Below are 13,594 nucleotides of genomic sequence, written 5' to 3'. Positions count from 1 at the left end.
ACAATGATGAAACTCACCAGTTCCCAACTTGTTTTTTCTTGTGACCCGTAAAACAAAGTATTGCCTGTGTGTGACCCCTCTTCACCGGTTGTTTTTGTTTACCGTTGGGACTAGACGTTTCCCTGTTTTATTTGAATATTATTTAGAGGTAAAGTTTTGTGGTAATTGAGAAAAAAAGCAAGGATTACAGGAATTTAAACAATTTGGTATTGCAGAAACCTAGCAACCCCTTGTGGGTGTCTAGCAGTAACTATACAGAGATACAGCTCATTCAAAGACATCACAGCATGATGGTTACAAAGGAACGCTCCATTTATTGACAAGCTGATATTGAATTGATATAATAAGAGCACACTGTTGCATGGGTTGTATCATCAGACCTAAGCTGAATGTACTAGACAAGGTAACATTTTTGCCTGTGCACATGCATTTTAAATTTAGGCGAAGACACTGATGTCCATTGCAACCACATCTTACCGCTAAGTATTTCTTATCAAGCTATGACCGTCAACAATACGGACCTTTCTTCAGTCAATGAACTTCAACTTGAAGCAATCAGTCTTGGTAGGATGATTAAGGTGTGGTTGGGTGAAATGAACTAAACGATAACGTTTATTATTTGTGACAAAACATACAACTGCAGTAAATCATAAACATGGATTTGCATTAATCAGATACTTATGTGGTATGCTAATCTAAGCAGTTAATAATACAAAGCTATTACAGAACAACATGACATACTGAAAGGAACGGAGTAAAAAGTAAACGTTCCTGGGCACTAAGGTCGGAGGAACAGTATATTGTCATTTTATGGCACCCAGAGCCATATTCAAACATTCCCCTAAGAACTCTATCCATGGTTAATACTGAGATGATCTAGTATCAAAAGGTACAATATATTCTAGGAGGTTGGAACAGGCTCTTGAACCCAGCTCAGGCCTTTTATGGTCCACCCACCATTTGAGTTGGCAGCTTCCTCATAGAGGTCCGGTGTCTAACCCATGACCGGGATCAGTTTGTCTTACCCCAATGGAGGGGGGGGGGTAAAGATAAATCTGTCGCAGGATCAGTGGTCTATCATCATCAGCTCATCACACATATTGTTTCTTGTGGGCCTGTGAGGCGAGGTCTTTGGCTTTCTCCTTAGCTGCCAGTGCCGTCTCTCTTGCTCGCTCCGTAGCAGTTTCTGCTAAGGTTCTTGACGGAGTTTCACCTACAAAAGTCATAACATACTGGTTATATCGGTGGAATTATTCATATAGTTATGTAGTTCTAGAAAACCTACGCTATCCCTTCATAGTCCTGAATTGTGTCATGAACAACAGACACTTGCATAACATTTTTAAAAATATTTAATTATATAAAATTATAATTTGCACTGATTTCCTGCTCCTCTGTGTCTCGGTGACGGGGGTTTACCAACAATACACCACCAGTGCTTCAACACGAAAAATATGAAACAAAATATGTTTAGCTTATGTATTCAATACCTTTACTTTGTTTGAACTCAACTGTAAAACTTTTGCAACATATTTTACAATTTTAGATTTGAACACAAATTGTCTTCTTACAAATTCAAAATCGTACAGTTAAGCCAGTAAGTGATTAGCTTTCCTTGTATGGCCTCATTACAGCCAAACTGAATATCCTAACTTTCTAATAAAAAGGTGATTTTAAACATTGGAAGCACTGTAAACATACAACTGAAATTCCACGCAATTTGAAAAAAAGTCATCTTGCATATAAAAAAAAAGTCTATATAAAAGGAGGTACAATACAGCACCAGCAGTGATTCACTAAACGACAACCTTTAAAACAAAAAGATTTAAATGCTACATTTTAAATGTTAAGAATCCATCACTTAAATCATTCATTATTATAGTATTATTTTAGGAATTATGCATGACATTTTTAAATTAGCATTTTTGCAAAAAATTCACGTACCCCCTGCAGTACTCCAAAGTACCCCTAGGGGTACACGTACCTAGTCTGGGTAAACCCTGACGAACTTCGGGCAAATTTGAGATTTGCTCTGCAAGTCAGTCTGTGAAGAGTCACGCTCAGAGCCTTGAAATTATTGTTAATTTTTGGAATTTTTTTCAAAATTTAAAAAGTCTTTACATGAATCCAACATATTAGCAAATATAAATCCCCACTGATCATAGGCTTACTGGTCTATAGGTAACGCTGTCACTAAGGTAGCCATCCACAGATACAGTTAATCCCAACGGATTCACTGTGCCATATTTATGTTGCGAATTAAAATATTATAAAATCATGCCAACAATTATTTTGATAGCTTAGTATTCTATGCACTAAAAAGGTATGTATAAAGGCTTTAGGCCGCACTACACGTTATTGTAGGCCAGGTTTAATTTGCAACTTCATTTTATACAATATATGTAGTAGGGGGTCCCTGCTCCTTCTCTCTTTCAGTTAGGGGGTCCTTGGCTTAAAAAACGTTGAAGACCCCTGCTTTAGAGGTTCCCAAAAGGTAAAGAATCCCAACCTTTTCTGTCATGTCCCCCGTTTACAAGCTGTTTAGCAAGTTAAGCTTCACCCAAATCGCCAGTTTTTAGATTTGACTGATAGGATTGCTCTTTGAGCATCACCCAGTTTCTCCTTTATTTCCCTTCAACCGTTTGTCCATCTTGTACTTTACATCCGCCAACCTGAATCTTAACAGCCTAACTAGCATCAGAGCACTTTTCCATTGCAGATATTTTGACTTGTCATAGCAGGAAAAGCACAGGTGTTGCCAATACAAAGTAACGATGCCTTCATTCCAGCAACTAATGTAATGCACTAATTATTATTGTTAATATTACTGACTTTACCTTGCATTTTGGCCAGCACATATTCAAAGCCCTTCATGGTCTTTGTAACACTGGTCTTGAACCTTGCAAGACCAAATTCCTGGAAAGAGAAGACACAAAGTCAACAGAGACAAAAATAAAAACACTGAGACAGAGATGTGTCAACATCCTATAACTCATATCAGGGTTAGGTCCTGCCCCTGCAGAAGTCTGACGACTGCCATTGTGGGCTGTGTCAGCAGGGAACAGGAGGCTGAGTACAGGAGTGTGGTGGACTGAACTAGGGCTGCACAATTAATCACAATTTTATCGAAATCGCAATATGAACTAGTGTAATATCCAAATCGCAGGGGGGCGAAATATTTGTTAAAGGCAAAATGTGTGTCAAACCCTTCTAAAATAAAGTATAGTGGTGCTGCAGAGACGTCCCTGCCTACAAATCGTATCCTACAGACTAAAGAAAAAAATCTTTGTTTGGTACAGATCCTCGCAAAAAAAAATAAGTCACACTACAATCTTTTTTTTTTAAATATATTTTTCAATGAAAATAATGATAAAAAAAAAAAGATCATTCCCTCCAATATTGTGAATCATATCACAATATCAGTCAAAATAATCGCAATTAAATATTTCCTAATATCGTGCAGCCCTAGACTTAACACTGAACACCTGCAACTTTTATTTGTATTAATTAGGGCTGTCAAAATAACGCGTTAATTTCGATTAATTAATCTGAGAATTTCCATATTGACGTTTGCATACAGACGAAAATCTGGTGCCACTGATATGTCTGCGCTTCTCTCTGATGTTCTGAAACAGACGATACAGGAAACACAAACCCCGCTGCATGTGACGCTAGTTAACACAATACTCAACAGCAGCTAACGTTAGCCTACCGCTAGCTAGTAGCTGGATTAAACACGGTTACAATGCTGACAGCTAACGCTAAACGGTGTAAAGTTTGACTGTGTTTTACTGTAGAGGATTCAACACCGGTATGTAACAATCTGCAGCTGCCGTTGGAGAAACAACACAGATGGTGCGTTCAATGAAACTGGTAAACTACAGCCTCGTGGTGCATTTGAAGTTATTGTAAATGTCCTTTTCCTATCTGGTTGTTGTTTTTGTCATTCAACAGCAATTTACTAGTGAAATAAGTTATTGTTATACATTATTATTAAATCATTTAATTTTGACCATATGGCCTTAGCAATAAACAAGCCATTCTTTAATGCCACCAACTGTTGTTTAGTACCCTTTTTTTCTTCTTTTCTTACTTTCTTAAAAAGTATCGGTTCAGGCACCGTTAATTATGTATGCGATTAATTTCGATTAATTAATCACAGAGTATGTAATTAATTATTTTATGTAATTATTATTAGAATTATATTATTAATTACATTTTTGGGGAGGTGCACGTCAGGCTACGACATAGGCTACGGTGTGGGGTATGTATCAACGCGTACCTACATACATACCTACCGCGTGTATTCAGTATAAAACAAGATTAAGGGGTTGGTGGTGGACTTTGGGAAGCAACCTAGGTCTTGGCTGACAGCTTCAGGAGCTCAGCTGTTGCATCTTAACACTGTGTTATGTGACCAATTACAGAATGAAAGATAGGTGGGCAAGTCCTCCTTTCAGACGCCCCACACCACTTTCCCCGAGTTGTTACGTAGTGCTCCACTTTACTCTACTGACCTGAATAGCTCTGGAGAGCCCATAGATATTGGAAGAGATCCAAGCTTCTCTTTTTATCTGTGTCCAGCCGGTATTGTCAGGGTTAATTTGGTACTGGCACCGCTCTTCCACAGACTGGGACAGAGAGAGAGAGAAGAAGAAAAAAAAAAAAGAAAAGAAAAAAAAAGCAACATGAGGCCATGTTATTACTTTGCGCAATGCTGAGTGCCTCTAGAAGCAAACATTGAGGTACCATGAGGCGAGCATGGCTGATGTTCCATGTGAGTGTGGTCATGGTCCTTTTCTGAGGGTCCACAATAGAGTCCTCAATGATGTATGCTGAGCTGGCCATGTGCTTTGGAAGGTACCTCTCCATCCAGCGAGGCGCTCGGCTCGTTTTGGTCAAGAGACGTCTAGAAATGAGGCAGTTGGTTGGAGTAACCTCTCGGAAAATGATGTCCTCAGTCAAAACATGGTTACTGTGGGAGAGAAGAAAAGGAAGACTATGGATCAAGACCATACAAAACCTCTGTGTCATACCTATAAGTACTTCTGTCAACATCATTTTGTTTATACAATCTCACAAAATGGGAAGAAATTCAAATAAACAAACACTGACATATGAGAAACTGAACAAGCCAGTGTTTAGCAAGATAACAGACTTTAAAAACAATTCATCGATAACCAAAATTCTTGGAGATTTATATTCTTTTGACCAATTAATTGCTTAATTTGATCATTTCAGCTAGAGATGCAATTAAAGTGCTCATATTATGCTCATTTTCAGGTTCATAATTGTATTTGAAGGTTGTACCAGTTTACATGGTTTAATTTTCAAAAAACACCATATTTTTGTTGTACTGCACATTGCTGCCCCTCTTTTCATCCTGTGTGTTGAGCTCTCTGTTTTAGCTACAGAGTGAGACATCTCACTTCTGTTCCATCTTTGTTGGGAGTCGCACATGCGCAGTAGCTAGGTAAGCGCTGCTAGCTAGTCCGTTGCAGAGTATGAGGGCGTGCCACGCTAGCAGCTAGGCGAGCATTATAACGCGTGTTACAAAGTGACTCACGTTCGGCACGGAAGTAAAGGCTGGACTACAACACAGCTGTTTGGAGCAGTTGGTGAACCGTGTTTTCTGTTGGAGATGGTAAGTCCCTTTGGGGTGGACTTTGGGCTTTTTCACTTTGTAAACCTATAACATGCACTATATATATATATATAACACAATAAAGGAAAGGGGAAAAGCCAAAAAGCATAATGAGCACTTTAAACGTTTGCCTGTTGATTTATTAATCGACGAATCATTTCAGCTATGTTTTGTACCACATTACTGCTGTCTGGGGAAACAGCCCACTCAACCCCAGTGGTGGAAGATGTATTGAGATCCTTTACTTGAGTAAAAGTAGCAACATCACTACATCCACTACATGTAAAAAGTAAATTCATAATTTCAGTAGAAGTACAAAAGTATTAGCATCATTAGTAAAATTACTTATCAGTTGACAGAATGATGCTTTAATCACATTATTGAACAATGACTACTGACATAGTGTGTCACAGTGGTGTAGTCTAATGTATTGTGGTGGGTATACTGTACTGTATATTGGCCAGAATCTGCCTTTGGGGGGAGGGGGCATATTATAGTAGGGGGCCTGGGTGTCCTCCCCCAGGGAAGTTATGAGCATCAACGACTTCATTTCCTGTATTCAGGTACAATTTTATGAACCAATTTACGGTGGAAATACTTTTATTTATCCTACTTGAAGAAGAAAAACACAGATGACAATTCAAAATATATCAAAAATATAATGGAAAGTATGTTGTAGCGTGTCATTGGGCATTTTTAAGTGGGTATATGGAAATCCTGGAGCTTTCTTAGTGGGTATACTGCATATACCTGCGTATCAAGTAGACTACACAACTGGTGTGTCATGTGTTATCAGCTAATCATTTGTTTAATACGTAAAGTTTTACGGCACTAGCATTTGAAATATAGTGGAGTTGAAGTATAAAGTACCATAAAACTAAAATACCAAAGTTAGTATAAGTACCTCAAAGCTTTACCCAAGTACACTGCTTAAGTAAATAGACTTAGTTACTTTCCACCACGGTTTACCCTTTTCCTTATCAGTATACAAATGTTGAGACATATAATAGAAATAGAATAGAAAATAGTAATACCTTATAATCCCAAATATTTATGCAATGCAATTTGGATAAAAGAAGTTTATGCAAGTATATTGCATCCAGACTACCACTCATCGCCCTCACCTGTAAGGGTTGGGATATCGTTGCCAGAAAGCAACACAAACTTGGTCCCAGTTGCTTTTGAGCAAACCTCCGCAGCAGAAATACTTCACCATTGTTCCCTGCGTTTACTGTGGCAAGACCCTGTGGAAATACAGAACAACAAAACCTAGCTTTGATAGAACTGTGCTGGACGACACACAGTGGTTTAACAACATCAGTTTCGACGATAGAACAAGCAAGACACGTTTTTACAAAACAAACCATGGATGAATTACATGATTTAAGTTTGTTTAAATGTTATACATCTAAACTGAATCCCCGCCTTTAACAGGGACACGCATTTCTACGAACTTTCCAGCTAACGTTAAACGCTAAGTTACATGACTGCTGTCAGTCAAATACAAATATGATATTAGCTCACAAATACCACGCTGGGCCTTCTGGTATGGCTTGCAAAGGCAATGTGACTAACATTATGAGCACACAGACTGATTAATATTTCTACAGCGAGCGGCTAACATCAGATATAACGTTACTGCCACTAGTCACGTACGCATTCCTCTTTAGCTTCCGCATTAGCATGAGCTAGCCTAGCACGAAGCAAACCATATGAATGAATGGCACAGTAAGTTATGACCTATACATTTCTCTGACCGACATTCAATAAGCAAATGGATGCGTTTATTTCAGAGGCAAAGACGGTTACCTGTATGGCGACAACATTCAAAAGAAAAGTATTTTCATGTTATACTCCTGTCGGGATTAATTTCACCGTGCAGCCACCATGGCAGCAAGCCACCGACAGTCTGTCAAACGCATGGTCAAACATCGACGACACATCCGGTAGGTGGTGCAAATGCGATGCCCACCTTGAACACTAGAGGGGAGCAGGCGACTGTGCGAAATGCAACACAGCATTTAAGAGTATTTGTTATCTGAAGAGTGAATTTTGATGAGAAATTTTGGGTCAAATGTCATGTAATGTTTTCAAAACACTTAAAGTGGCCTCTCCTGCAATTTGTCTTTAACTCAAGGGTAACCCCCCCCCCAACAAAAACATTATTGTGGTTAATCTGACCTTGTCTTGCTGTTTTTGGAGCAATATCCCCTTCAGCAAGCCATATTTTGGGGCAGATGGATAATCTCTAATGCATACTAAAATGATCCCTTAAAACATCTCCAGTCTGCAGCAAAATCTCCACACATCCACTCTAATGCCCAAAGGGTTTAATGTCATGGGTCTAGGCTCAGTGTTTGTCTGCTGGTAGTCCTGAAAAAGGGTTACTTTCTATCATAATCTATATAAAGGATAATAGGCAAACCAGGAAACCATTAATGTGGATGTCAAGAACCAGCAAAACAAAACTAATACGTGTTTACTTTGCTGTAAAATGAATCACTCTGCGTAATCCACATTTGTCTGGTTGTTCATTTAATGCTTCATTGGATGTTTGTTGGACCCACTAGTTCTTTTTGTTTTTGTTCAAAAAAAGTCTAAATGTTTATGTGTAGGACTTTGATTCACTATGAAATAAATGCTTTGCTTCCATTTTCTCTCTATGTATACTGTTTTCCCATCTATAGATGGATTTTCCAGCTGTCAAGTAAAAGAATTCAAGTCTATTTATATTAAGTATGGAGGGTACATGCACTATGGACATGCACCAATGCACAGACTACTACCCACAAATGTTTTGAGTAGACCATGTATGGTGTCAGTGTTCAATACATTTTGTAATTTGCCACTAATTTTACTATGCACCCAGACAGGATCATTCACCTTACTACTTCCTTGAATCCAAGCCAAGGTCTCTTTGTTTGACACTTAAAACTTCTTCCGATAGTAAAATTCAACTCTGGGAGTCAGCCTATATGTGCAGTGGGGGCTCAATTTGTGTGCACAGAGGCCGTATGGTTGATTAGGTTCCTGTATTCATTTTTAAAAGACCACCAACAAATGACACTTTAGCAGCTGATTGTTAAATTTGCATGCTTTGTCCTTTTACATATCCTCAAAAGCAGCTGCCAACATTATATGATGAAGAAATCAAGAACTCTCACTTTGATCCCATTCCTTTCGACACAGATGTTCTGCTGGCCCATCAAATTAGGAACAGCTGGTTGCCAGGTGAACATAATTAAGTTTCTGGTTGGGCAAAAATAGGCTCCTCTGGATTCGACGATTGGACGAGGATTGAATGTTACTCTGCAACAACATTGGAATTAATCCATAACACAGCATTTGGATTGATTAAATGAAGATCATCCAAATGTTTTGAACAGCCAACAAATAGAAAAACAAGTGTGAAAAATTAAACTTGTTAATACAGTCATAATAATCACCTTCGTCCTCTCAGTAAGTATGAACAAATCAATAGCCTGCAGGTGATGTATGCAATGGAGTGCAAAATGAATTGAACTTTACTTACCAACAAGAGTTCTGCATTTACAGGAGACACATTATACATTGTACTGAGTTAATTAACAGCCTAGTTAACATTTTAAACACATATTTGAATAGGTTTGACAAATGTATTTTCACTAGTAGGCTACCATTCACCAAGGAAAGAAGAGCCTTACATAAAGCGATTTGCATGCAAAGCTTTGAGCCCTCTCTAGTGACATAGATACTCAAGATCAGGCCATTTAAGTCAAAAGGCTACTTTTGAATGACAAACCAATGGTGCGTTTAATGTGTAACATCCTGCAGGCTTTTTAAATTGTGTTAATCTCAAACAGCAGTCGGAGGTTGTCCGCCATTACGACCGCTCAGAGTCAGCCTTCTTATAGAGCGTGTCCTGAACGAACCCTCGGGGTGGAAGGAATCTGGCCTATCCTCACAACGGAAGACCATGAGGAAGCCATTCCTGTAGTTTTTATTCATCCACCCATACAGGAGAGGGTTTGTAAAAGTCGAACACATAGCTATGATATGGAACACTGTGTATATTAGTTTGTACTCCTTAAAAATGAACACCAGGTCCAGATCACTGGCCAGTTGAAACACATGGAACGGCAACCAGCAGATAGCAAACACCACCACCACCAGCGCCAACATCTTGGTGGTCTTTTTGCGGCGGTTGATGCTGTCGATACGGGTGGACGGGCTGATATGATTCTTCAGTTTGACCCAGATGCAGATGTAAGTGTAAATGATGATGGCTAAAGGAAGAATGTACTGTAGGAGCAGCATTGAGAGGCTGTAGATGACTCCGTCCCTGCTGGTCCCATGCGGCCACTTCTCAGAGCAGACAGCGATACGCAAGTTGATGGAAGGGATCTCTTCATGGCGGTACTCTCTGAAGATGGCCAAGGGTGCTGCCAGGACAGCAGACATAGTCCAGGTGAATGCCATGATGAGGAAGCTGGAGTGCCATGTGAGGCGCCGGCCAAGGTGAAAGATGATGCAGCGGTAACGCTCCAAAGCGATGACAGTCAGGGTCAAGATGGATACATGCACACTCAGGGCCTGGGCAAATGGTACCATGTGGCACAACACAGACCCAAACTTCCACTCATCTAGCAGAGTGTAAACCAGAGTGAAGGGCAAGCAGAGAGTGTCCACCAGGAGGTCTGCCACAGCCAGGTTAGCTATGAAGAAGTTGGTCACTGTTCGCATGTTTCTGTACCGAATAATCATGTAAATGACAAGAGCGTTCCCCACCAGCCCCAGCAGAATGATGAGGGAATAAGCTGTGATCAGAGTGATCTGGACTCCAAGGTGCTTGGTGATGTCAGTGTGGAAACCAGGTGGATATAAACCCATGCTGTTGTTGAATAGCAACCAGGGATTGGTTTCCCCAGCATCCCCTTCGCTTGTGGTGTTGGATGTGTCTGGTGGGCTCATTTTATCGATAGATGCCAGATTGAGGCAGTGACGACACCTGAGGAGAGAAAGCACATCAAATTAAATGATTTTCTGACACGGGACAGGCAGAACAGTGTTCCCAACAAGCTATGAAAAGAAAACGACAAAGGTAGTCATTGTGAAAAAATACTTGAGCTTGAGGTGTTTATTTATTTCCCCACTTTTCTCTCCAATTAAGAATTCACAACACGCCTGATCTGCATTGCTTGTCACTACTTACACCACTGTCGGATACACGTGGCATCACCAGTCACTTTTCTTCACCAGGAGGGTGTGACACGTGCATGCTTCCTTATGTATCATCCCGTGCAGGTGTCCCAAACAACCAGTATGACTTTCTGAAGCAGTAACAGGATACCTCACTGGCTTCTCATCGCCAAAGACTTCTTTTGGCTTGAATGCCTGAAAAATCCAGCGGTACCCCTGCTGTGAACCCCAGGTCTCTTTGATGGTGGGCAATTATTCTGAACACCTGTATAGCTCCTGGTCCATTCTCTCACTCTCTTTATGCTATACAATACCTTTTATCATTCAAAGAACATGTCATTTATTCTCATGGTCTCCTTCTCAACATAGAATCAACAGCAAGACCCAACCTCTAATGAAATCTCACTAAACAGAACTGATGCACAACTATTTAATTATTCTCTTCATATCACCTGGAAAGGGCAGTTTGCATTGTAAATGTCACACTGTTATTAAGTCCATTTTGTATTTAACTTGAGAGTAATGAAAGCTGTAAGTATAAAGCCTAAGTATCAGAACAAATGGATGTTCTGAAAAACAAAGAAAAACAAATGCGCATCTCAGTAACAGATGATAAGCAATAGAAAATCATCTCTCTAACTTGAACCCTCCCCCTCAAAAACAGACCATATTGCTACCTAGAGCTCTTTATATTGAAAATGTTTTTTCTCCATATCCTGGGTACAAGTATTTGTTTGATTACAGCATACAGTTTTCCAAGGGACACAAACACCTGTGCTATTATGAAGACTAAAGGGAAATGATGAAGAAAGCAACGTGATCAGGAGGAGTGAGACAGTTCAAAGCAACATCATTAGAGCCACTGACTGCTCTCATACACAGTCGGCATCTCATAAAGGGAATATTGTGTGGTATGCCTAATTTCTGACAGAAAGATCAACGCCGGCCCATGTTACACAACCGTGTGTTAGTAAGAAAAATATTCTCTCATTCTGTACTTTCTATAGTTCATTATCTTGTCATCTCTTCCAATTTTCCTGCAAGAGGCTGAGAGCTTCTGCTGAGAGGAAATTTTCTGACTGCATGTATAAAAACTACTCTCAATGTTTGACTCCTAAATTATGCTAATAATACTACATCTACATCCTCATTAAGCAGATTAATTCTAACTACATTAGATTAGTGACATTAGACTCAGCCAGAGGCTTTCAACAAATCAACAATACTCATTTTTGGGTGTTTGTTTTTTGCAGGACACCATTTAGTGAGAGGTCATCTTTTTGGTGATAGACACTCTTTGGTTGTTCTAGGGATCCTGTAGCCTATTTGTGTCACAGACTATAAGACACACAATAATATAGTGAAATCTTTGCTTTTTAAATGATTTTCATTGAGGAAAATATAAAATAAATGTTATTTTGCTGCATTGTTGTGTTGCTTTATTGTCATATCTATCTACACATTAATCACATTGTCCTCTCTGCAATTGACTCCAAGCAGCAAAAGGTCTAGAAGTGCATATATATATATATATATATATATATATATATATATATATATGTATATGTGTGTGTGTGTGTGTGTGTGTGTGTGTGTGTGTGTGTGTGTGTGTGTGTTTGAGCTGTGTCTCTAAGCTAGTGTGCATGTCTTCCAAAATAAGAATAATACAGCCTCTGGGTTCCACAAGATTTACGTACACATGAAATGTGAGGTGTTAGGCCTAAATGAGAGCAAAGTATCATTGATATATAATCTACAGACACATTGTGTGTCATGAAATGACTCGCAGGATATCTCTGAAACTATAGGGACCAAATTGTGGCAATGACAACTGTCAGTGTTGCAGTGCCAATAAAGCAAAACGCACGCCCAGCCTGCCTGTACCCTCTGTCACCAGAGCAGACAGCCACGCAGGAGCACGCAGGGATTTATCAGGCAGACTGCATGCGACATGTGCACTTTACAAAGCATCAGTAATTTGCCAAAGCACCCTTTCTGATCACCGATGGTAATCCTTGACTTGAGGCAAGCTCGTGCCACTGAGGAATCTGTTACCATACACCTGCTGGAGCAAAACAAAAAAACACAATTTCACCGACTTCTAGTGAACTCTACGCACTGCCATCAAATTATGATGAGATACCTAATTCCCAATCTATTAGGCATTGATTGTGCGGTCGTGCGTAATTTGTCGCCATTTGTATAACTTACTGAATAGTGCGCATTCAAATATCTTCAAATGAGCTCTCAACGCGTATTCAACCGGTTAGTGCAAAGCGTTTGCGTCCAACACACATAGTCACATGTGGTACGTAATTTGGACTTGCTTTTTAAATGCTTCGCTCGTATCCAAATTACGCACATATACAGTTTCAGCAACTACAGGTTACGCTGCATAAAATAACTGAGAATTTAATATTTTTCTCCACAGGGATATATTTTTGCCACTAAAGTAGCCTCGCAATATTCATTTAAAGTCTAAAAGAACGATATCCACATATTAATGGACTCACCTTTCCCCCTATATCTCCTTTTGCAAACGAGTCTTCACTGGAGAGTGGCGTAAAATAAGGGGGGAAAATCCCGAAGCTCCTCCCAAGCAGTAGCGCCCAGTGCGCATCTTGTGGTTCGACTGTGCGTTCCTGAGGCAGGTCTACTGGATTCAGTGTGAACGTCCACATCAGTGCCAGGGACTGTCACTGGAGATATTTTTCAAGTGAGGAGTCTATGTAATTTCATTTCCACTGCATAACACAGTAAAAACAATGTAAT

General features: G+C 39.7%; 2 protein-coding genes across 2 annotated transcripts; both read right to left on the bottom strand.

Moving 5' to 3' along the window:
- Window positions 1–290: 290 nt before the first annotated feature.
- On the bottom strand, window positions 291–7,563 carry prelid1a (PRELI domain containing 1a). Its single transcript, XM_078260899.1, has 6 exons — window positions 7,454–7,563; window positions 6,769–6,888; window positions 4,750–4,975; window positions 4,518–4,631; window positions 2,838–2,916; window positions 291–1,213 (listed from the first exon to the last, which is right to left on the bottom strand). Exons 2-6 carry the CDS (start codon window positions 6,858–6,860, stop codon window positions 1,092–1,094), a joined length of 633 nt encoding a protein of 210 aa, XP_078117025.1. The 5' UTR covers window positions 6,861–6,888; window positions 7,454–7,563; the 3' UTR covers window positions 291–1,091.
- A 1,102-nt stretch (window positions 7,564–8,665) lies between these two features.
- npy7r (neuropeptide Y receptor Y7) lies at window positions 8,666–13,408 on the bottom strand. The gene is made up of 2 exons (XM_078261501.1): window positions 13,336–13,408; window positions 8,666–10,631 (listed from the first exon to the last, which is right to left on the bottom strand). Exon 2 carries the CDS (start codon window positions 10,592–10,594, stop codon window positions 9,479–9,481), a length of 1,116 nt encoding a protein of 371 aa, XP_078117627.1. The 5' UTR covers window positions 10,595–10,631; window positions 13,336–13,408; the 3' UTR covers window positions 8,666–9,478.
- Window positions 13,409–13,594: the final 186 nt, after the last annotated feature.

The sequence above is a fragment of the Sander vitreus genome, chromosome 10 (assembly GCF_031162955.1).
Source record: "Sander vitreus isolate 19-12246 chromosome 10, sanVit1, whole genome shotgun sequence".
Taxonomy (NCBI): domain Eukaryota; kingdom Metazoa; phylum Chordata; class Actinopteri; order Perciformes; family Percidae; genus Sander; species Sander vitreus.
The sequence above is the reverse complement of the archived record's forward strand: the minus strand, read 5'-3'. Positions and strand labels throughout refer to the sequence as shown.